The sequence below is a fragment of the Chaetura pelagica genome, unplaced genomic scaffold (genome assembly GCF_000747805.2).
Source record: "Chaetura pelagica isolate M959 unplaced genomic scaffold, ChaPel_1.0 scaffold101, whole genome shotgun sequence".
In the NCBI taxonomy this organism is placed as follows: Eukaryota; Metazoa; Chordata; class Aves; order Apodiformes; family Apodidae; genus Chaetura; species Chaetura pelagica.
This window is the reverse complement of record NW_009952564.1, coordinates 5,077,180-5,102,893: the sequence shown is the minus strand read 5'-3', so window position 1 is coordinate 5,102,893 and position 25,714 is coordinate 5,077,180. Positions and strand designations below refer to the sequence as shown.

Below are 25,714 nucleotides of genomic sequence, written 5' to 3'. Positions count from 1 at the left end.
GCGGCTGGAGACGTAAACACAACCCAGGGCCCCGTCATTTGCCCGGGGAGCCGGTGGCCTTGGCCCTTGGGGGGAAGAAACGTTTCCATTTATGTAGCACAACCCCGGGCCGCTGCTGTGGCCTTTGTTATAACGTTTTGTGGGGCCTGTAGGTATTTACTGATGTGTTAAAGACTTTTTGTCATGTCCCCTCGATCCTCGCCCGCAAGGTTTTTGTTTGTTTTTGTTTTCCCCACAAGTTAAAAACGGAGTTTGAACGATGAGCTGGGCTCGTATTTAGCGTTTGGCAGTTCCAGGCAAGGTTCAACCCGAGGTGCTCGCTGCCTGTCCCTGGTGGCCCGTGCGGCTTGTGCGGGGCCCGTACACTGGGCAAGCCTGGTGTGGTGAGAAACTGACACAGTGACTGAATTGCTTAATCTGCCGGGTACCCTTCTCAAAGACAGATTTTTTTTTTAATTGCTGAAACAATAAGATTTAGTATTCAGCTTAGCTTTCTTCCCTGTAACCACTGTAAAGAGGCATACAGGGAATAATGCAAAAGCAGTGTTGTGTTGCTCTGTTATGCAGTTGTAACTCACTTCTACCTGTATGAATGTGCAGGTGTATAATTTTCAATAGCTTCTTCTGTAGGCTTCTCTGAACTCGGGTACCATTTTTTTCATCTCATTTACAGAGTGCTCCTAAAGCAGCATTACCTGTTACTACATGTCCTTCCTGAAGACTGGTACCTTTGGGTTCCTGTCCCCATATTTAGAAAGCAGGTTGTTAGACTGAGCTGAAGGTTGATAACTAAGTATTTGTGTTGAGCAATTTGTTTGTTGGTTCTTTCAAAATAGATAAACAAGTCCTATCTTTTATCTGTGCTAAAGCATATGTTGGAAGAGTAACCTGGCATTAATTCTGTTCAATGTGTGAAGAATTACAAAGTGTTGCTCTGCTGCAGCTTTGAGATTAAAAAGAATGCTGTTACTATGAATGTTGTCAGTCGACAAACAAAACAAGCCCAAAAATGTTAAAAATCATCACAATGTAAACTTACTGCTTTCTAAGAGTAGTAAAGGGAACACGGGAATGAAAATCAGATTTTCAAAACTTTTTTTTTGTTTTTTTTTGTTGTTGTTTTTTTTCTCCAGCAAACATAAATGCAAAGGTCCTGTTGGAGTCACATTTATGTCTCGGGTTGTTGAACAGGGCAAAATCTGTTTGATACAACTCTATGATTTGACTTCTGTGTTAAATAATTAATTGCAGTTGAGTAATTGAGGTTGTTTTCTCCCTTCATCTCCAGGTTATCTCTGGACTGAAACTTACTCGATTATTTGCTTCAAACCAGATTCTACCAAGTGAATGTCTCAGTTGCCTAGTAGAACTCCTTGAGGACACTAATACAGACCCATCCCTAACCTTGTCTGTGGTTACTTTGCTATCACAGCTAGGTAAGATTTTCATCTTAACTTGTTACTTTTGGTCTGGGAAAGGGAAGACAAGGCAGGTTCTGATTCTGTGGCATGGATTATGAACTATATGGAAAAAACATAAGGTATGGAAGATTAAGTGCTTTTCATTTGTAGTGCTTGGCTGAGCCACCAGACTGTACATACATAAATCACCGTAACAAGCAGATTTGAAGTAATTACTCACATGACAGTGATCATGCTTGTCAGAGTTCATTTCCTTAATGGATAGGGTGAAGAATTACTCTCTTTTCCTTGATTTTTACAGTTTGAAAATGCTACATTTTTATTTATTTTTTTTTAATTAAGTGAAGGAATCTGCTAAGGCACACTAAGGCAGAGAGAAGCCATATTACATCAACAAGTGTAGTCACCTCAGTTTACCTCTCCCATTGGAGCGTTTGCTGCGTGGCATTTTAGGCTCTCAAGTGGCCTGGCACTGTATGTGTCATATTTCCTAATTAGGTTCTACTGCTTATTTGTTTCTTGAGATACATTTTAATATCTTTTTTTTCCCCTGTTTCACAGAAAGGGGACTTCATTGTCTAAGGAGCTCTGTGCTTGTCATAACCTATATATGCAGGTTACATACACAGGAAGAACTTTTCCCTTCACTGCTTAGTTTCTTATCATGTATGAGTAGTTATTCAAAATTTATGTCCTTTATGATGACCCCTTGTTTCTATTTGTGGAATTTTTAACTTCTTTGGTCTTCCTTTTAGGTTTTTTGAAACAGTTTTTAAGTGCACGTTTCAACATCTCGAACAGAACTAAAACTTTGTAGGTAGGAGGGAGGCCATTCCTTCAGTGTCCAGGCATCTTAAAGCAAAGTATTAGTGTTTCAATTAGTTGTAAGTCCACAAGTAAGGCAAAGGTATATGTACATATGAGCTGTAATTTATTTGTAGTTATTTGTGAAATATACATGAAAAACTGGTAAAAAAATTTAGCTTTTGCTTAGATTGGCAGCTAACACAACAGTTGCTTTTGCTATTAGGGTTTTTTTTGTTAATAATTCTTTAATTCTAGCTTTAGACAACGAGACTAAAGAAGCTCTTCAGGATACCTACAATCTGACCAGTGTGCTGGCAGGAGTGGTTCATCGAGGTTCTACTAATCTTAGTGACCCGGTCTTATTACAGGTAAGAGGAACTAGTGCTTAAAAATATTTGGCTACTGTTGCATGGTATACATTATACTGTATGTATATAATAACTCTTTAAAAGACCTATTTGAAATGTTGTGTTGAGGAAAGTTGATTTTAGCTGCATATTTGCTGTAAGAGGCTAGTGTGATAGGATTTTAGCATTGTATTGAGTTCTTTGTATTCTCTTTAATCTTGCTTGTGCTTCATATATGCTCTAACATAAATCAACAAAATAGCAATCGAACAAAAAGCATCTGTTTTTTAAATTATTTGAGATATCACTGTTTTAGAACTTGGAAGGTTATTTTCTAGTTCAGGTATTTAGTTATTTCTTCTAATGTTCATAATGCAAGCCTGGAGATTGTTTTGTCTAAATTTTGTCTAATCAATACTTAGGTAATTGTGAAGGACTGAAAGGAAAGCTGTGGCTGCCAGTTCTTATGGAAAGCTTGCAGGGCATGTGTGCTTCCTTCCCTCTGCTCAGAGCTGCAGTGAATACAAGGGAGCTGTGCTAATGGAAGCTTACTCTTAGAAGCCAAGTGCAGATATTGGTTTATTATTGGTTTATTATTAAATTTTTTTGTGAACATATGGTATCTCATGGTCTGACTCCACCAATTTTAACCTGTCATTTCTGTGCATTGAACAGTAAAGTTGGGCAAAAGTTAATTTTATTTTTTTAATATGCACAGGCTTTCTCATGTGACTCTGAGCTTTCAGCAAGTACTTTCTGTCTGCTTGTGGTCACATCTCTTTTCTGAAGAGGAAAAACAGAAAATAAATGTTCTAGCAGTTCTCATGCCCTTGATCTGTGGAAAATGAGTTAAGCATCCATTAAAGAACAGTTTTCTCATAGTTTGTTTCTCAAAGTGCCAGAAGACTTAGGGATCCAGGTGACTTGCCAGTCAGTGGGAGAAGTTTTGTAGTCACCAGGTAGATCCAGTTATAAGACCTTTAAGTTCTTATATCAGCTATTAATATGGTGAGATTTTGTTTCAGCTGCTATCCTGTGCTGTGATTTTTGTCACAGTTGAGTATATTAACTTCATATTAACTCATTTGTGTTATGTGCCACAAGAATGGCGTGTGAAGGACTTAACTATCATTAGACCTGTTGTCAGTCTTTACAGCATTCCTGTATTCACAGAATCATAGAATAGTAATGGTTTGAGTTGGATTCCTATAAACAGATTTTGGTGAGAGTTCTAGATCTTTCAATAGGACAAAGCCCTTTTCTCACTGGCAGAATGGAAAACTTTCTGTCAAGGCAAAGGGGAGAATCAGGTGGACTAAAAACTCCTCTGTCACAATAAAACCTTATTAATCTTTTTATGCTATTAATAAGTGCATCAGTATGGTAGGACATGATTCAATGTGCTTGCAACAAACAGCTCATGTCATTGCTATGTTAATATTACAGAGTATGAAACTTAATTCAGTTATTGTGTCTTTTATTGTAACTTGTAGCATTCTTCAGTGAGATGCTATAGGAAAAATGTATGTGAATAACTTTTTATTTCCTCAGAGTATTCATTTGCTGCAGAGGCTAACCTACAATGTTCCAGTCTCTTGCGCTGGTGCCAACATCGATGAATTAATTTTATTTCTAATGCATCATGTGTAAGTGTGTAGTCAGTTGTCTTTTCTTATGGGAAATACCTAGTTACGTTTCTGAAGGCTGTTAGCATGTTACACTAACCTGGTCTCCAGAGTAAGCTGTGGCATTTTTGCTCTGAAGTTAACAGATATGTCTTTGAAATCCATGTTGTTACAGCTTGTCAAATGCTGTGATTATGGGACTTTGGGTGACTGAATATTAAGTGGCTCCTTGGCCCACCCCCACATTCCCACAACAAGGGAGCTAACAAAGTGAAAAGTCAAGAGAAAATTCATGCTTGTCATTAGAAACAGACTTAGGTTAAAATTATACAAGTTGTGTGCAGATGTCCTTGTAAAAGATCTAATGACTATCAAAGGTTCTTGCCATAAAGGACCTTTGATAGTACTGATCTTGGATACTGGTTTTTTTACAGATGTGCTCAGTTAAAAACTGCCCACGCTATGGGGATGGTGGAATGGTGTCTAATTAGAAAGCAAAACAAAAAAAACTCAGACAAAATAAAAAGTCCCTCTGCCCCAACCAATGAATTCTTGTAGATAAATTCTGGATGCTTTAATAAAACATCTCTGTTTAAACTTCTGAACTTTCCTTTTAAGTCAATCCACTGAAGATGAGTTAACGATACCGTGTTTAGGACTCCTGGCAAATCTCTGTCGTCACAACTTATCTATTCAAACTCAGATAAAATCTTCGGTAAGAGTTTGTAGTATTTCATGGTTTGTTTAGCTTATTTATGAATGTGTAGAATCTGTAAGTTTGGTGTTTTTATAGAACAGAACAAAATTTATAATACGTGTTTCTCCTTTTTGCTTTAGAATAACGTGAAGAGTTTCTATCGTACCTTAATAAGTTTCCTGGCCCATAGTAGTTTGACTATGGTTGTGTTTGCACTTTCAGTATTATCAAGCCTTACTTTAAATGAAGAAGTAGGAGAAAAAGTAAGTAATACTTTGAAGTCTCTTCCATTCTTAAGTTGTAGATAAAATTAATAGTCACACTGGCAAAATAAATTTCTAATGCTAGCAAAACTGGTTTTAATAAGCAAGAAACCCAGCAAAGGAAGTAACTGTTTTCCCACAGTGCCCATTGTGCATACAAAACTTTTTCTTTCTTTCAGCTCTTTCATGCTCCAAATATCCATCAGACATTTCAGTTGATATTCAATATTGTTGTAAATGGAGATGGTACTCTAACAAGAAAATACTCTGTTGATCTACTTGTGGATCTTCTGAAGAACCCCAAAGTTGCAGTTTTTCTTACCAGGTATGGCTTTACTTCCTTAAAGTACAGGTGACTTTTCCTAAGCTCTTGTTTGGTTCCTTTGCTGTATGCTGCTTGTAATCTGAACCAGACATCAGAAAAAAATTCCCTAGATGCTTTTTGTAATTTATTAGTTGATTATAGCTTATGTACCTGAAACTAAAGGATTTCTATGTTACTAGTTTCACATGGAAGTGTGAATCAAAATCAATTTTTTTCATTGTCACTTAAGGAATACTTAATAGTTATGTTTAATAATTCTTTCCCTGGACAGTATCAGTGGTCAGACAACTCAATAGTTATTTTGCCTTTTATAGGCCTATATTATCCTGAAGTGGAGTAGTATGGTTGAAGCTGTAATAATTTTACTGGAGGGCTTTGCAGAGTAGTTCTGTGGAGGACTTGAGTAGTTGTTCTTCAAAGTCAGCTAACAGATTTTAAGTTCTGAATTTGAATCTAAATCTAGCAGTAAAAGTAGCTGGAAAATCATGGCTTATTTTAAGGAATTTACTTTCACTCTTAGAATATTAGTCTATGTTAAATGGAAATGGGGAAATGGAAATTGAAGGAGGGTTGGACTAGATGATCTTCTGAGGTCCCTTCCAAGCCCTAAGATTCTGTGATTCTGTGAAATTACTTTATCAAAATTTTGTTGGTACTTGAATTGTATGGGGGTAAGGAAGAGACATGGAAACTTGCATTCATCAATTGTTATAAATGTCTGTGTGTTGAAATACCATTTTTTAATTAATTAATTTTTTCTCCTTTGTGCTGTAGATATGAGCACTTCCCCTCATGTCTTGGTCAAGTATTAGATCTTCTTCATGGAAAGGATCCCAATTCATCATCTAAGGTGAGGGTTGGACTAGATGATCTTCTGAGGTCCCTTCCAAGCCCTAAGATTCTGTGATTCTGTGAAATTACTTTATCAAAATTTTGTTGGTACTTGAATTGTATGGGGGTAAGGAAGAGACATGGAAACTTGCATTCATCAATTGTTATAAATGTCTGTGTGTTGAAATACCATTTTTTAATTAATTAATTTTTTCTCCTTTGTGCTGTAGATATGAGCACTTCCCCTCATGTCTTGGTCAAGTATTAGATCTTCTTCATGGAAAGGATCCCAATTCATCATCTAAGGTATTTATACCTTTTTTTTTTTTTTTTTTTTTTTTTTTTTTTTTTTTTTTTCAGTTTAAGCCTAAGCAGGTGCAACTTCTAATCTAGTTCGACTTCTGTTGTCATAAGTAGGTTCCTTGTGTATGAGTGTCAATAATGGAATATGTTGACTTTGGGACTTGAAGTGACTTACAGTATTTACCAAGTATGTATTTTCTAATTGTTCATAAGACTGTCAGGTTGAATTTGTAATTGTTGGGGGTTTTTTGTCAGATTATATGTATCTGCTTTCACGCAACAGACATAAAGGCAAAAAGCCAACATGAACACTCTTTGTGCTTTGGCTAATAAAAAATTTGGGGGATCTACCAAAAATGTGTATACTCCTCTTCATTGGTTAAAACTTGAATTAATTCTACTTGGACTTTGAACTGATGGGCAGGAAACCATGGTGCTAATTTCAAAGATTTAGGCATAAGTTCTTTTAGAATAGTTGAACAAACGGATGCCACGTTCAGTTAAGCAGTTAACTGTTGCATTCAGCTTTTTCTCACTGCCACCTTAAATGAATGAAACATTGGCTAAACACTGTTGCTAAGGGCTAAAATATGCTATGTTGTGAAATTATTTGGGCTAAATACATCTGTGAAATTAATCTTAAGCTTGTTTACAATGTGTTTTGTGTCATCGTAAATTATAGATGCTAATGTCTCTTGTGTATGTGATTTTTGTTATTTATTGATTTTATTTAGAAAGACACTCGACTAGGAGCTTTCCAGGGTGCTTTCCTCTTTGTCTCTGTGTGTGCACATATGCATTCATTAGTGTCTCAGAATATTTTCCCTTCCATAGCTTGCTTCATTCTGAGAGTATATGCATTTCTACTGCTTAATAGATTGCTAGCCAGCAGCCATGCTTTTTAAAAAATGAAAGGAAATGAATATACTGAATACTGACTGTCACAGATTTCATCAGTCTAATGAACTTACCTTTAAGGAAAGAGAACTATTCAGAAAACCTTAAGGTGCTAAAAAGAACTGCATAGAACTAAGATGTCTTTTTAGACTTATTAGCGGTGCAATTTCTGTGTAAGTACCTGATTTAAAAGCAATTGAACTCTGATTCACTTCACACAGATCTTAGAACTGCTGCTTGCCTTCTGTTCTGTGATAGAACTGCGTCATACCCTGCGGCAGGCAATACTGGAACCATCTGGATTGCCAGTCTCTGGAAATACCAGATTTGTGATCCGTTCAAAGACTTTTGAACCATCTGTTGCATTGGTGCACTTGTCAAACCAACCATTGGAAGGCTCTGAAGACTGTTCAGTTCTAGCATTGCAGCTATTCAGAGAGATTTTTGAGGTACCAAGACTATTAAATTATTTTACAGAGCTTCTTAGCAGCTATATTTTTAATCAACTATTAGCATTTTCCTTGAAAGATAGCATGTAAAAAATACATGTGAGATAAAATTCTTCCTGTTCTAGATTTCCATACATTGTAAACCAACTTTTTTTTAAAGACATGCTATATGTCAGAAATACATCTGCGTTGGAAGTTGAGTGGAAGATATGGCAGTTCATGAAGTCATGAGGCAAAGACAAAGCTATTAAAGCATTGCTTTCTATGAGTTGTGGAAGTGAGGAAGTTTCTGCTGTTTCTGTGCTCTTTGTTAGACTTCCTCCTGCAGTATGGTACTGATCAGGAGTCTTGAACCTGAAATATCAAGAGGTTGGGAAAGGCAGAAGGAAGGCTGGTGGAGGAAGAGGTACAGTAGGCTTGGCTTCCTTGTTCTGTAGTTTTAAATATTAACATAAAAGAAACGTGTTTACTACAGGATGTTATTAATACTGGAAATGGTGCCTCAGCTGAACACTTTGTGGATCTTCTGCTGCCTGTTCTTCTTGATCATCTCCAAATGCCAGAACAGATTGTGGATGAGCTGTTGGTGAAGAAGAAGTGTGAAAGAATGGTCAAGGCTATTAATGTCCTGACAAATATCCTTTCTATGTGCCTATTGGCAGTTAATTTATTATTCCTCCACTGTGATCTGCTGTAAGATGTTAGAAGAGTTGTCCATCTTGAGTCACTTTCATAGCTTTTAATGACAATAACTGCCCTAAATTTACTCAGACCATTATGTTGAAATACCCTAAGTAGCTTTCTAATTGCTGTGAAATTATTGTGTAGTAAATTGGTGCAGGATAAAATGTGGTGACTCTTTAACAGAATAGAAGCACTTTGCAGATCAAAAATAAATGTTTTCTGATTAAATTGCTTGGGGCATTTGGGTGGCCATCTTGATAAGGATAGTATTTTCACCTAGCTAAGTCAACTGCAGCTCCCAGGCAAATATGTTATAAATTTAGATCAGTGAAACGAGGAAAAATAAAGTGGAATGAAACATTTTTATAATCCTCTTGGAGTCCTTAGTGTCATGTACAAAAGAGGATATGACTGCAGGACATCGTCCTGCATCTAAACAGAGTTCTGTGCAAAAGTCTTACTGCCAATTCTGTCCATAAAGGAACAAGTTTTTGTATTGGGGATTGCTTGTTTACTGCCTTTTGTTCATCATCTGTCTTTATGCTACTCATTTTATTGTGCATTCCCTCAGCTGTCTGTTTCCAAGTATGTGTTTTAATTGGAAAGTGAGGATTTCTTGGCTTGTGATTTAAGTGTGACTTAAGTGGTTTATGTAGTTGAGTTTTTAAAGTAATTTTTTGAGGTTCTTGTGCTTTGATACACTAACTTGTGTCCTTTGTCATTGCCTTTTGGTGCCAACACCTGAGCATGGGTATATTAAGTTTATTCTTAACTTGGTCTACTGCTCTGTAGAGATGAAACACTGAAAATGCATGCCTCGAAGGTACTGACTGCCAGCCAGTGCATGTGTCTAATAGAACACCAGTTTACCTATAGTGGGATTGATACTGGTTTGGGGACAAAAGTCGTGGACTCTAAAATGTGGTGAGCATGCCAAAAATTTATCTGAAATCTAATTTAGCAAGACTTGTATGACAGTTGTGATATTGGTCCAATTGAAAGTATCTTGTAGTTGAAAGTCACGTTTAAATGTATGCAAATCAATACTGTTCTTAATTCAAACTTAGTATTTTTGTGGCAATAGAACGTAGTGTTGCTCAATGGTTCAATAAGTAAAACCTGTCTTAAGCATTCAGATATTGTTTTCAGCGTAGGCTGGAGATCCACTTATGTGAAACATTGACCTTAAATCTCATGCAGTCATTCAAGCTTATCCAAATTGAAGCTTATCAGAACTGCTTATGGCACTTGATTTTTAATTTTGATTTTATGCAACCAGAATTTAAAAATACAATGTATTGACAGGGAGAGGGAATTATTGCACTGAAAATGGAATATACATTCCTTCAGCTCAGTTTTATTATCCTGAATATTGATATAATTAAGAGTTATATGGTCAAAAAAACCAGTGAAATATACCTACGAATAAATCCTTTGTGCTTTAGTGGTTTTTTGTTTGTTTGTTTTCTAATTTTTTTTTTATCTTCACTGTTGCCATGCCACTGTTGGCATGCTGGAGAAACTCAGCAGCATGTCCAAGGAAACCTGATCTTTCTTGATGTTGGCATTATGGCCTTCCTAAACATATTTAATTTTGTATTGATTTTTTTTTTTTTTAATTGACTGGATTTATCTATTACTGCTGATTTGACAAATCTTGCTCTGCCTTTTTCTGTCTTCTCACACTTTCCTTTTCTATTTGTTTCTTTAAAAGCAAACTTGCTGCTGATATTATTTTGAAAACATTAGATCTTATGAGCAGACTGAAGCAGGATGTACCAGGTATGGAGGTCAGCTTCTACAAAATTTTACAGGTATGATTTTAAAATGTCTTATGAAGTGTATATGTGAAGGAAAGTGTCATTGCACCACAGTCACTTTAATTATAAATATTTTGCATGCTTATCTCTGAAGTGGTAAAACTTCTAGGAAAATACAGTCCTCTGGGTATAATACATATTGTTAATCATTTTAAAATAAAAGCACTTTGCTTTTAATTCAACAATTTATTTTGCTAATGTATGTGAAATCATACTTTACCTGCCTGCTAATAGTTATCCTTTCAAGACTGCATTAGAACTGCAGTTTAAAAGTAGCAAACTAGAAAAGAAGTTATCACAACCATATAGTTATTTTTGAGGTTGGTTACTATTACATATATATACATCTAACTTATGACTTTCTATAGTCAAAACAGCTTCTGGTAACTGTTGTTCAGATGGTATCTTAGCAATTTACTTTGTAGGTGGAAAGGTAATCCAGATAGTGAAACACTTCATGCTGTTTTGGAGGGTTTTCTTTCAAGAACAGGAATTGTGTAATTTAACAAATAAACATGAGAGAACTGTAGTCCTCTGGAAATCCTTATTTGTAAAACTTTAGCTTGTGACCCCAGTAATGGAAATCAAGCAATTGAGAACTTGAAAAAAAGTAGTCTTATTATCTGTTGTATTGGCTTTAATGTGAAAACACATTTCCCAAATACTCCGAAGTGCAAACTAATTTTAAAAGTCCTTCTCTACCATTGACTTCAGGCTTGGAATCTTAGAAGGGTAAACTTTAAGAAGGTAGCTTAATTTTTTATTAAAACACTTCTGTTGATCACAGACCTTGATATTCTGATGTGTAGGTGTTTGTTGTTGACTGTTATATCTTGCTTTGACCCAAGTGGTGGTGTGGTTTTTTTTAGGATCAACGTTTAATTATGCCTTTGACGTTTGCTTTAACATCAGACCATAGAGAGCAAGTTCAAGTTGGACTTGGAATACTGTTTGAAGCTGCACCTTTGCCAGATTTTCCTGCCATAGTGTAAGTGTATTTTTTTGGTAGTCGGGTAAGATTTGACCTTTTTAAGGGCTTAGTGATATTTATCAACTTTCAGTTCCTCAGAAATAGAAACTTTAGAAAAACTGTCTTTTCTTAATCTGCAGTTAAGAGACAGTAGTGATTTTGGAAGCTAGAGGAAGTAGTTAAAATGCTCCTGGTATTCAACTAACATCAGATCCTAGAGACTGTAGTAGCAACTGACTTCTGTCCTGCAAGATTCATTTGTCTGCCATTGTTCTTGAAATGCTCTATTTGGGGTGTGTCTAATAGTCTGGCAGATTCCTCTCTCTACTCAACTTCGTCACACACATCACTCTTCAGTTTGTAAAGCTCTGCTTATCCTTTTGCAGTAACTTCCAAGAAAGAACAGAACAGGGTAAGACACAGGCAGACGGTAGTTCAGGTAGTATTAAAGTACTATTTGATACTATTAAAGTACTCTATTTGATGGAGCCCTTCTGTGCTAGTAATAAAACAGGAAAAAAGATCTTAAATTATATCATGGTTTTTGCAACCTAGCAAACCAATCTGAAGCTTCTTCCCATTTTGTTAGCAGAGCTTTAAAAAAAATAAATGGGGATTGTGTGAAGGCCTTCCAGATCAAATGCCTTTTTGGCATTTGAGCTATTTTTCTCAAGTGACAAATTGTAACATAACTCGCTTATCTTGGGGCATTGACTAAATTACTACTTATATGGGGGAAAAGTAAAGGAAGATAACCTAACCAGACCATGGTAGGTTGCCTCATTGTGATTTTTTTGTTTCCTTTTGAGAAAGCTTGTGAATATAGTGGTGTGTACTTTAAAAAACACAGAAAATGAAGCAAATCCAAAACTCTCCACACCTTAGGGAATCATACTTTTTTCTGTCATAATCCAAAAATGGGCCAGTAATAACATAATAAGACTCTAAAACTGTCTTAATCCTGAAAACATCAGTGCTGATTTTATGATTACCAGGTATGTATCAATAATATCAGTATATCTAGTTAGCTGTAGCCTTCAGGAGAGAAATACAGGGCAGAGGAAGGAATTGTTTAAGTAGAGGAATGTCTGTAAAACCATCAAAAGAGGTACAAATTGAATTTTGAAAGGCATCTAGCCTGCAGCAGGTGTGCAGTTGGTGATGGTCTGTGGTGTCAGGAAAGTAGCTGCAGGAGGTCAGCAGCCTGTGAGTATTGGAGATGCTGAGGAAGAGATTGACCAGGTGCGTTTTTAAGACCTTGCAGTTTCAGTGCCTGAGACCCTAGATGTACAAAAATAGGGGCAGGCATGTTCTGTGCCTACCAGGTTGGGAAGTGGGTGCTGCTATGATGGCAATGGCTGGAAACCATGAGTGCACAGGTGAGGTTCCCCTCAGTTCTCTCAGGGAGAGGGGAAGGGCTTGAGGAGGAGTATACAGATTCTGTAGGTCAGCAATTGGTTGTGCAGACATTGTCAGAAATTATTTTGGTTTGGTTTCCATGACCATGAAACTGAGGATCAAGGACTGGCCAATGCGATGAGGAGACCTTTAAACTAAAAGCGACAAGGGAGGGGAGAAAATAACCAACAATCAAGAAGAAAGTGCTCAACTGGGTTGGAAAAAAGGGTTTGGGTTTATGTCAATAGGAGGAATATTACAGTCAAAATAAAGCTGCCTCATCCCACTATACACATAAATAAGAAAGTGCTTGTGGAACAGTACTGTGGGGCAAAAGCTCTCATACTCCTCCTGGGAAATCAGTGAGGTGGAGTGCCTTGCTGAAATGTCTGCAAAATAATGCACACAGCATTGGGAAGAAACAGGAGAAACTGGAAGTATGCATGCATTTACAGGGCTGTGGAATCACAGACGTGGTGAGTGGCTTACATGGCTGGAATGCTGCAATGGGTGGATACAGTATCTTCAAGGACAGGCTAGAACAGTGAGGAAGGAGAGTTGCCCTTTTTATTCAAGTGCAGAGAGAATGCATGGAACTTCTCTGCCTTGTGACAGATAAACCAGCTTAGAGTTGGAGGTAGGATTGGAAGGCAGATCAAAATGGGCAATGTTGTAGTGGGTGTCTGCTTCAAACTGCCATATCAGAAGTAGCAGATGAAGCCTTTAGACAACTGGAAGATGCCTCACTTTCAGAGGCTGTTGTCCTTGTAGGAGACTTTAGCCAGCTTGCTATCTGCTGGAGAGGCAAGATAGTTGGACACAAGTGATTTAAAAGGTTTATGGAGAACATCAATGGCCACTTATTAACACAGAAGAGAGGACTGAGGAGTTGATGACAGGAGACATTCTGCTGGACCTGATGGTGACTGAGGGAAGTTCCTGAGGACTAGAATAAAACAAATGTAATTTCGAATCATCAAGGTTGGAAAAGACCTTCAAGATCAAGTCCAACCATCCACCCTACAATCCCTAACCACTAAACCATCTGAAACACCATGGCCACCCGTTTTTTGAACGCCTTCAGGGACAGTGGTGCCTCTACCACCTCCTTGGGCAGCCTGTTCCAATGCCTCACTGCTCTTTCTGTGAAGAAATTTTTTCTAATATCCAATCTGAACCTCCTCTGGCACAACTTGACCCCATTTCCTCCTGTCCTGGTCACCCATTTCCTCCTGTATCACTGGTCACCAGGGCAAAGAGGCCAACATCCAACTTCTGTCTTCAACAATGGTGAAGATGATCAATAGTGCCGTGGTGAGACCACATCTGGAGCAGTGTGTCCATGTCTGGGATCCCTAACAAGAGAGAGAGAGATAGACACGCTAGAGCGAGTTTAGTGAAGGACCGTTAAGATGTTTGAGGGACAAGCATGTGTCATACAAAGAGAGACAGCTGGGATTGTTTAGTTTTGAGAAGACTGGGGCATCTCATCAACATGTATAAACGTCTGATGAAAGCAACAAAGAAGGTGAAGTCAGAGTCTTCTTAGTCATATCCAGTGACAGGACAAGAGGTAGACACAAACTTGCAATGTAAGAAAAAAATATTTTTAATTTCTTTAAATATAAGAAAAAAAATATTTTACTGTATGGGGAATCAAACACTAGAAAAGGCTGCCCAGAGAAGTTGTGGAGTCTTCATCCTTTGATATAATGCAAACTACTGGATGTATTCCTGTGCAACGTCCTTAGAGCAGGAGAGCTGAAGTAGATGATTTTTAGAGGTCCCTTTCAACCTCAACTATTCAGTGATCACAAGATTTTGTGGATATAGGAAACTCTTTTATAATGGCCAGTTACCAATAGTCTGGTTTGAAGAATGAAGGCTCTGTACAATCCAATATGCCTGAATTGTACAATGGAATTGCCAAATAATGTCTGTAAATACAAGTAAAAACCAGCCTGCCTTCACTTAGGAAGCAATTGAGACAGCACTTCAGTGAAGTGGTTGAGATACTTAGTAAGCAAAAATTTTGTCATGAGGAAAATATATTTTGTCTGGTGCTTCAAAATTCAGCTCTTTTGATGTCTCATTTTCTTTTATTTTGAACATGTCATTAGTAGCTGCCTTGAAAATGCCAACCACAAGTTACATACAGACACTGCAGTATAGCTACAGCAATTACTTATGTCCAAGCTTTTGTGTTCCTTCCCCTGTATAAATTTTAACTGCTCTTTTATCAACATACTTAAGTTTTTGTTAAAACTTACAAAATTGAATGTGTTTAACTCAATATAGTATTGTTATATAGCATAGCAGATGAGACAAAAATAAGGCTTATTGATAGCACTCTGCCTTCTTCATTATTCAATCTTCTTATTTTTATGTCTATTAAAAATCCTTACTAAATACCTTCTCAATCTTCCTACTTGCAAACAGTAGCCTAGTTAAGTTGAATAATGACATAACCTGTCTCTCAAACTAATAAGAGACAGATGATCTGATCTGTTCAAGAAGAGCTGAACACCATCCCCTTTCTGGTTTAGATACTGTATTTGTTTCTAAAGGCCAGCCATGACAGGGTTTCATTTTTTTTCCTACTTTCTGTATCTCTAGATGGTTTGGGTGCATGTTTGATACTACATACTAATGTTGTGTGATAATGCAAATGTGATTGTTCCCGGTATGTTTTCAACAAATGAAAAGTTAATTATGCTGTGAAACTGTTCTCCTCTTCAGTCCTTGCAGCGATATTTTTAGCAGGTTGTTTCATTAACAGCCTTTATGTTTCTGCAGGCTTGGTGAAAGCATTGCGGCAAATAATGCTTACAGACAACAAGAAATGGAACACGCAGCAAAAAGAATCCAAATGCAGTCACCTGTGACAAGCGTTACTTCGGTGAGGTGTATGCCATCCTGTTCTTCAAATGATGGATCCACAACTTCAAATATTCAGGAATTAATACAAAAACTTCATTCTGGGCTAGAGGTTAATAGAATTTATATATCGTTGTTAAATGTATTGACACTTTATTGGGGGAGACAGAAGTTAAAATCCAAGTGTCAGTCTACAGCACTTGTATCAATTGAGTTGTTTCCTGCCTGTTTAGAATGTGCTCCTTTTACTAAGCTCCTTAGCAGAATTCAACCGTGATTCTTTGTGCTACATCAGAAGCTGGGCCCCTTATTGATCCCTTTCTCCAGGGAGTTGCGCACATGCTTCTAGCTGTCAGATGTGGAGATGGGTTTCAGAGTTGCAACTGCCTAGACTTGCTGAGACACAAAAGGAACTTCCTCCCCCCTCCTAACAACTAGCCTGTGATAAAGTAGATATGATATGCAGCTTGTATGGTGGATCTTTTGTATGCCTAAACAGGCATATGATCATTTTCTTTTCCATGCGTGTAGCTGGCTCTAACATTTTTGTGTCCTTGAGAAGGCAGTATTATTACTTCAGAAGGAAGTTTCTGCTTCCCTCTATAGCAACATGCATTGTGAATGAAGCACTCAAACAGGCACTACATAGTGTGCTTCTTTGCAAGCCATACTACCAGGTATTGAATATAATTCCTCTTGTTCTTCTCTTCAAGGCAAGTTAGTTGCTTTGCAGCTGCTTTAGACTGAGTGATGGATTATTGCTTCTATTTTATTTTGGCTAAGAAGAACAGTATGCTAATTGGGAAAATTAAGGGAAAGCATGTGAAAATATTTTAATAAGCACTTAAGATTTCTTGTGCCATATATGGTTTTGTTCTGGATAGTATAATTTCAGAAAAAAAAAATTCTGGTAGTTTGTTATCTTGAGAGGGCCATGGTGTGTCAACAAGGATTTTTAGCCATGTGCATTTCATTAGGGCAAATTACTTTAGGTGCCATATGAGGGGACTGCTAATTCTCCAGTAAAGATTAGACCACGGAGAACAGTTTTAAAGAGGTGATGTTACCTTTTCATAGTGCTGGACTGATAGTCTTCTGTAGATGAATCCTATTCAGCCTAAATAGTTCAATTATCCACAACCTATCCATGTAAGTCAGGTGGATGCATTTGAGCAGACAGTCTCAAATACAAACATAAGAATGTAAAAAGCTAGTGTATGGGTGGAGTTCACAAAACTACTGAGCTTTTTAGACACATGTTATGTATATAAGTAAATACAAATTTACAGTAGCAGTAATTGGAAAACATTTCCACAGATGAAGGAGCAGAACACTGGTACACGGATATCTGAGATAATGGATGTCTATGAGCAGAAACTGTCGGCATTAGCAGTGAGTACAATCTAATGTGTATGGGTAGATTGCTGTTTGTACGTTCAGAAAATGTTAATGAAAAATGTTCTTCCTATGTGCAGTCTAAAGAAACTAGGCTGCAAGACTTTCTGGAAGCAAAGGCAGTAGCTCTGGCTCAGGCTGATCGGCTAATGGCTCAGTACCGATGTCAGAGAGCCCAGGCGGAGTCTGAGGTAAGTAGCAGGAGCTTCCTTCTGGGACTCTGGGGTGGGGTTGAGTAGTAGTTGTCTTGGTAGCTTTCACTGTGATTGCATGTGTGGAAACTCTATACTGCTTAGCTGTAAGCTATGCTTGTAAGTTAGGGCAGTCTTAATTTTCATCTAAACATCTTGATTTCCTCTGGATTGTTCTTTGAAACAGTTTAATGTCCTTTGCCTTATAGGAAGTCAACAAACTAACCTGCTGTACTGATTATCATTTGTTATGCATTAGTGTTTATTCACTTTCAAGAGTACTACCATTAAACTAAACCACTTACTAGAATTCTTTATGGAATTTGCTATATCTATATCTAAATATATGTTTTTTATATAAAGCTATATATTTGCTATTTAGAATTTGCTGTTTAAAGAACTTATTTCTGTCTGTGTCTTTTAACTACTTGCCAAAGATGAACTTTCAAATACAGCTTACTTCTGTGGGGTACGTATTTGAAAACTCAGACTTGTTTTTATTCTTTAAAAGTTATAATAAAGACCAGGCTGCAGATTAGTAAATCCATAGCTAAAATATAATATATTTTACTTCTTCCTCTTCCCTTCACACTGTCTATAAAGTGCTAAAGGATAGGAATTTAGTGAACAAATTAATTTGTGGTTAATATTAGATGAAAGAAATCCTTTTCTTAATGTAGCTGATGGCATTTTAGTGTGGCCTCAAATATGTGTATTACAAAGTGACTTGTGGAACAGAATTGCTTGTAATTGTGGGGGGTATCTTTCCACTCAAAGGCAAGAACTCTTGCTGCAATGTTGAAGGATGCAGAACGAAAAAATGAAGAGCTTAATGATTTGCTGAAAGCTCAGCAGGTAGAATCTGAAAGAGCACAGACTGATATTGAACAGCTCTTTCAACACAACAGGAAATTACAAACAGTTGCTGAAGAACATGAGATGCTGAAAAAATCCTCCACTGACCTTCTTCAGAGGTAAGGAACATAGGATCCCTAAGCAAATACTTCAGATTCAGAGAATAATGAAGCCCTTTACTAGGCTAAGCATATTGGAAGGGCAACATTACATACCACTTCATTTTGTTACATGAAAAATTAGTTATTTTTTTATGTGCTTGTCAATAAGATTAAATTAAGTCATTCAATAAGTTAATATGACAGGCTATAAATACAACTTCAGTAACGAATTTGACTGAAATTAGGTAAAAGTGAGCTAGGTAGGGAGGAAGGAGGCACCCTGTGTGTCCCAAATTATTTATAAGCATTATTTCTTTATGATAATAAGCTAAAAAAGCACATGTGCAGCACAAATAGTACATAGGGATAAAAACTGTTATGAAAATAGAGTATGCTTTGGAAGAATAAATGCTCAGGAGCTTTAGCTTTTCAGCTCTACATGAGCTGGTCTTGTCACTAGGTGTCAGCAAGGCAAAGAAGCTGATAAAATTGAGAGCTAGTTTCTTGCTTAATAATGGGAGCAAACAGTATATTAAACAATTTTGAAGGCATATTGCTGCCAATAAGGAAGCCATTGAGGGAAGAAAAATGTATAAGACTTCTGCCCACTGTGGCATTTCTTGAATAAGTGTCTAGTATGGTCACGGTGGAAATGCCTCCTTTTCTACTTGAATTGTATGCAACCATGTGCTCTGTGAACATGTATTTGACAAATCTATGTGAAATAAAACAATCTCAGTCTAGTATCTAACAGTTGTAGATTCTCCAAAGTAGGAATAAAATACCTTTCTGATCCTTGTGTTCTTATAAAGCAAAAACTTGCATTCTAAACAATCTGCATGCTTTAAATGTAATGTTTCTTAAAAACAACCATGGAACTGACATCAGGGGAAATTTTAATTTTGCTAGGAGAACACCTTCATGGAGCACAGTATCGGCTTCAAACTTGTACTAAGTTCATATTGCATTATCTTCAGTATATTCAATTTTTGGTATCACCGGACAGCTGGAGGTCATAGACTGACTCAAAGAGTCCATTAAAATATTACTGAAAATAGCTAATTTATAACAGTTTGTATGTCAAATTTCTAAAGGCATCTGTATATTTTGTTAGAGTATTATACTGGAGGAATGTTGCTTCCTGATTTTTAGTAATTAAGGATATGTAAGGGATCCACTGAAGCTTAGCTTGTTTTTGTTGGTTTTGTTTCTTCCTTCAAGTATGTTCATTTAAAAATAATTCAAACACACACAAAACTATGATTGAAAAATCCACACTTCCTATCCCACAAACATCTTAATTTAGCTTGCACAGGTAATGTAAGGTGTTTTTATTTCACAAACTGTTAGGTAAAAGCTCTTCAAAAGCACTTATACTCTTCAACCAGAACCCTCTAAATCGTTTGTAGGTATGAAACAACTGAAAGACAGTATAAAGATCTACAGATTACATGCAGTTCACTAAATAACCAAATAGAAGCAATGAAGAAACTGAATGAATCACTCAAGCAACAGAATGACAGGTAAATTGAGTTCAGTCTTTTTAAAGCAAATTAAAGTGAAACTAAACAGTACTTCAGTCTCAGTCTTTGAATTGTGATTTATGTAACATCTGAGAAGTGGAGTTAGAGGAAGCAAAGGATGCTGCAGGGTTGCTTTGTATGTGTATGTTAGATTAAAATCCGTAGTAGTGACATAGCTGGTTGATTTTATTGGCTACTGTATTGGTTTGGGGCAGGAAGGAATATCCACAGACTTCAGTGAAAGTAGGAAGAAGAGCCATGAAGGCAACCTGGTTCTTGAGTGCATTTGGGAGAAATGGGAGATGTCTTTTTGGTTGTTGTTAAATTCTTAAATGTTGTTATCACCTAGAGATTTTTACATATTCCCTTTTGGCCTACAAGGAGTCTCTGAAATGTTACCAGATGAGAAAAAAAACTAACCCTACTAAACTAATGTGTTTGAAAATTATTTTAGAAATAGTGATGGTGGGTATTCTGTGATACAAAACATCAGTCTTCAACCATAAAACTAGCATTCTTTATATCTTCTTGAGGACTAATTAAATTTTTTTCCTTTTTGATGGCTTAAAATAGAGGTCTGGTGTACCTTTCATCAATATAACTAAGGCAACAGGGTACCTATTTGATAAATTTTATTTAATACTTAATTTTGCAGAAGATATTTAAAACATGCTCATGCAAGCCTTGTATCCAGTTTAGAAATAAAATGCTATTTGTGGTTTTGCTTGCACAGTTCACTTCATCCTTCCAGGCAATTGTCTTCTCAGTAATCAGAGTAATCCAAATTACTGCTTTAAGTTCCAATTCAAATGGAGACATTTTCATATTGATACATTACTGCTGAATAATTTTGGACACTTACCTTCACTGTTGCAATATGCAACTCAGTGTAATTAGGGAGGAATTCTCATAAAAGCTGCCCCTTTTTAAAGGCAGGTCAAGGGAGCATTTATATACAGATATTCTTGAACTGCCTGGAAAAAATGGAGACCATAGAAATACACTTCCTCTTTCTCTTGCTAGAAACTGGTAGATAGGAACTGGATAAACAAGTAAATGAGTGACAGCAGACACCATCTAGGCAAGGCAAGTGGCTGTTAGATTATGTTGTAGAGAGTAGCTAGTAATGAAAGAAGTAGATTAACATCCTAACTAGCGAGGACTGCAGCAGACCTGTATGTGGGCTACAACGATAGCTTATAAAATGGTCATTTTTTGCTGAATATTGTGTGACAATCTGGAAGATGTTCAGAATGTTACTGGAAAATCTTTATGTATCAATGTATGTGTATGGCTAATACTTGAAACAGGTTTTACTAATGGTATTATCAATTCAGGAGCATGATAAGAGCTAAAAACGCAGCATCCTTAATCACTAATGGCAGTAAATTTTAACATGGATTCAATGACAATTTCAGTTCTGTTGTGGTATTTTGCATGTTCCTGGCTGTAATCAAAAGAAACTGTTCCTGGTGTTTAAGATCCAGGTATGAACCTTTTCAGTGGTTTCTACCATGTCTCCTTGATCAGAGAAGGGAAGTGACTGTTTCATTGGGAGGGAAGAAATAAGATCTGCCTGTGCTCACACCCTGCAAATTCATAGTTTTGATGATTTGAAGCTCCTGACAGCAATTACAAATAATACAAAAATCATTCTAGCTTCTGAGGACAGACAAATGGTGGCATATCTCACTTGGATAATGATTTATTTTTTTTTTTTGTCTCTGCAATTTTAGGACTGCTGCTCAGTTGGCAGAAACTGAAGATCATAGAAAAGAATTACAGGAACAGTTACAGGATAGAGATGGCAAAATAGCAAGTAAGTCATTTACCTACTGAACATAAAGAACTAACTACTTACCCTACAGGAAACTGAGGTGGGAATTCAGCAATGTTTATCAATATCTAAAGGATGGCTATCAGGAGGATGGGTCCAGTCTCTTTTCAGCAGTGTCCAATGACAGGACAAGGGGCAGTGGACACAAATTGCAGCATAGGAGGTTCAAGCTAAACATAAGGAAAAACTTCATTCTGAGTCTTAACAGAGCACTTGGATCAGCCTGCCCAGAGAGGTTGTGGAGTCTCCTTCTCTGGAGACCTTCAAAACCTCTCTGGATTTGTTCCTGTGTGATCTACTGTAGGTGATCTTGCTCTAGCAGGGGGTTTGGATTTAAATGATCTTCAGAGATCCCTTCCAGCCCCAACCACTCTGTGTCTCTGTGTTTAACTAGATTAACTCAATGTTGTTATGGGCTCTAGATAAGCAGCTGTGTCTTACTTAGTAACTTGTAAATATTAGCCAGGGATACACAACAGTTGAATGAAACAAAAATAGATTTTTATTTTTTAGAAAGGATACATAAACTTGATTTTCCAGACTATATGTTCTTCACAGAATTTCTGCACGCATCATATGTCCCTTCAGGACCTTCTTACGGCACGTCCATTAGAACTGTTTTCTGTAGGAACTGCAGGTGGCAAGAGCTTAGTTTAACTCTTCTGCAAACGACTGGGTGCAACCGCTGAAATTTAGCAGTAGGTGGCACTACTCAGTAATTCAATTCTGAGCAACAACCCAAAAAAAAAAACAACCCAGAAAACTTGTTTCCCAGGCAATGCAGTATCTCTCTTCTAAGTTTGGCAACCCATCTTTTAATGTGTTCATTTTCTTAAGCCTCGCAACAGAAAATAAAAGTTCTGGAAGAAAAGCTGACAGCTCAGCAAAAAGAAAAAACGGATATGGAACAAACTATAGGTGTCCTTAGAAAGGAATTAAGTAAAACGGAGCAAGCAAGGAAGGAGCTGAGTATCAAGGTAAGGGATTATTTGCACCTGCATTCTAGAGACTGAAATTTTAGATTTCTGTTTAACTGATAGAGTTGGTAAATTAGTATTTCACTGGTAAAGTAGCTAAAGAAACTAAAGTAGTTTATGTAGTGGCCAAGAACAAATTCTCTCAACTGTAATTGTATACCTGAGCTTGAATTTAAGAGAAAAGAAGTCAGTGTCAGGTTCTTATGAGACTATATGAGGCATGGTGTGTGAGTACATAATATCTGGAAGGAAAAAAAAAAAAGAAAAACACTAGATGTATAGTACAATAATAAATAAGAGAATGTAGCACACTGGTAGACTGGCTTACTTTCTCTTCTTTCTTGCATCATGAATTAAGGTACATGTGCTACACATGTAGACATCAAAATACATCTGATTTTTTACTTTTATTTAATCTCTGAAATTCTAAAAATCTTTTAATCTCTAATAACAATAGGGTCTTTTTTCAGAACGGAGGCCGGTTTGGCTACACCAAGTCAATGGGGTAATGTTTTAAAAAAATAAAACTAAATCCCCACGTAAAGCTCCTTGTAAACTCTTAAAGCAGAGATTCATTTTACATGCAAACTGATCAGCAAACACAAAGTGGCAGTCCAGCAAATGTGTTTCCTGCTATTTCTTTTCCCTGGAGGCAAAGCCTAATCTCTCCAGGCAATATTACCCAGTATATAGTAAATGTTTCCCTCGTTCTTGGTAAATATTTGCTGGTGTGGAGCTTGAAATGAAATGTGCTTGGCTTAACTGTGAACACTTCCACTGCTTAAATAGAACAATGATAACATGGGGCTTGGTGCTTTCCCATGGTATCTAACATTTTGAATTGTGGCAGTAGCTGTAATTGTTCATATGCACCAAATGTATAGCTGAGAGAGACTTCTGAAACAAGCTTGTGGTTTTAAAAATGCTTTTAAATTACTTTGCTTGAATTCACCACCAAGCCACTCAGTTTTCACTGTACTGTGTAAGTCTTTATTTATAGAATATAAATTATAATATAGAATATTTCAGTTGCTAGTGGAGGAAATTCTAATGTATTTTTTGTTTCTGCAGGCATCTTCTCTTGAAGTGCAAAAGTCCCAGTTGGAAGGACACTTGGAAAAAAAAGAAGCACTTCTAAAACTACAGAAGGAAGAATTGAACAAACATTCCAATATGATTGCAATGATTCACAGTTTAAGTGGAGGCAAGTTAAGTGCAGAAGCAGTGAACCTCAGTTTATAGGGCCCTGTAAAGATTTTAGTATTTTATACAAATGTATGAATATATGTAAAGACTTTTAAACCTGAAGCTACCATGATATCTGACATGAAAAAAATCTAAAATTAAAGTAGTCTGTCAATTGAGAAGAAAAGGTAGTAATTGTGGAAGCTTTGGCCTCAAAAAACTGAGCTACTGTGTAGCAAATAGGTCTTCTGATGGTCTTGGTAGAACTATTATCATCTGTATTGGGAGCTGAATGCAACGTTTGCTGGTGACTAACCTTCCTAAATATATATAGGGAAAAAAAGCAAAATAGGAATTACTGTCAACTCTTTGTCTGTGTATTCTTCTGTTGTCTGCCTGGCAAGCAGTGTGCTTCATAGGTTAAGCATTTTGATAATTTAATCTTGTTAATTTTGATGCTTCTGAGTACCGTTACTATTTGTGCAGTGTTGCTTCCTGATGTCTAAGGTAGAAATATTGAAACAAAATGCGTTATATCAATCAGAACATGTTACATTAAAAGCTGTCTTTATCAGCATATTGGTTCAAGTGCTTCATGTAGTAAATGCACGGAGGTGTTTCTGTTGGGAAGGAGATAGGAATTTGAGCAACTAGAACATCATATTTGACTTTTCAGCAAGTAGCGTGCTTTCACTAGTTGAAACTAAAATGAAATACATGAATGTACCAATATTTCTTAAATACTAAATAATACTTTCCTAATCCTACAACACTTCCTTTCATTCTTCTAAGAAGGTGTGCACTTTTTTTACAATCTTATCTAGTGCATGCTAGCTATTGTCAGCAGTGTTGTTTTTTGCTGTACTCCAAGAGGATTTCATATATTGTTCACAGTAAAACTGTTTAGGTAATTTTGTTTTTTAAAAGAAACATACTTTCATATGAAAGACTAGTACTAGAATTCGATGCATATGTTTGAGTGGCAGAAAATTTTCCTGTCTCAGTTTACATGAAGAACTTGTCTTTTAGCAGTTGACAGAACTGTTGCATTAGTATTTGTATTTTTTTAGAACTAGCAGAGTTCTGGATGATCTAATATATCTATTTTTCTGTAGCATTACTGCCTTTCTTTGTATCTAAACTGTAATAGCTAGATTTTAAAATATCTGAGACTCTGTTTTTTAGCTGTATAATAGATCTGTCTTACTGAATCCGTTAACTTCATGTCTAAGTGCAGTCTTGTACATTCTGTTGCAACTATACGACAGATGAATTGTATCTATTTTAATCACTTACTAGAATACAGTTTTTATATCTTAACTGTAGGTAAGATTTATAGACGTTGCTCTGGTTTTTGTGAAGACCAGGGGAATAAAAAAGAAATTAAAACTCCTCTATTTTCTGTAGTTTTTGTTTTCTGTTAAGTGATGCAAATTACAGGGATGACTGCCAACTTTGTGCACAATGCCTTTGTATACAATGCAGTTATTGCTTAGGAAGGTAAAAAAAAGTATGTTATAAGAATTGCTCAAATGAGAGGTCTTATTAGAGTTTTGCAGACTCAATTGGGAAATAAAACTTGATTAACCATACCTTTTTAATTCAGTCTAATGGGTTAAGAAATTTGAGTGTTGAAGAAAATTTGCAGATATAAATTCATTTCTGTTTAAGTCTCTTGGTCATGGGGAAAGGGTAAGTAAATGGGTTTTCTTGCTCCTTTTCTGCCAAAAATGGCTCATGTAAAGAAACACAAGAAGGAAATGTCAAACATGTTACTAATTAAACTGATAAATGCAAGTCTGACTTTGTTTTTAAATGGTGGAATGGGAGGGCAAAAAAGTCAAGCCAATCACCAGGGTGTGGTTATGCAGCAACAAGGTTCATGTCCCCAAGAAACAGGAAATGGGTCTTTGGAGGTTACATGAGGGAATCCACA

The 25,714-nt window shown here is 36.6% G+C and overlaps 1 protein-coding gene across 1 annotated transcript; it reads left to right on the top strand.

Moving 5' to 3' along the window:
* The first annotated feature begins 705 nt into the window (after positions 1 to 705).
* On the top strand, positions 706 to 23,835 carry KIAA1524 (KIAA1524 ortholog). Its single transcript, XM_009993402.1, has 21 exons — positions 706 to 724; positions 1,257 to 1,436; positions 2,484 to 2,596; positions 4,127 to 4,221; positions 4,819 to 4,915; positions 5,038 to 5,160; positions 5,340 to 5,485; positions 6,260 to 6,335; positions 7,738 to 7,965; positions 8,441 to 8,600; positions 9,432 to 9,573; positions 10,364 to 10,463; positions 11,339 to 11,457; positions 15,634 to 15,826; positions 17,032 to 17,106; positions 17,190 to 17,300; positions 18,078 to 18,274; positions 19,666 to 19,779; positions 21,516 to 21,598; positions 22,454 to 22,593; positions 23,665 to 23,835. Exons 1-21 carry the CDS (start codon positions 706 to 708, stop codon positions 23,833 to 23,835), a joined length of 2,682 nt encoding a protein of 893 aa, XP_009991704.1.
* The last annotated feature ends 1,879 nt before the right edge of the window (positions 23,836 to 25,714 follow it).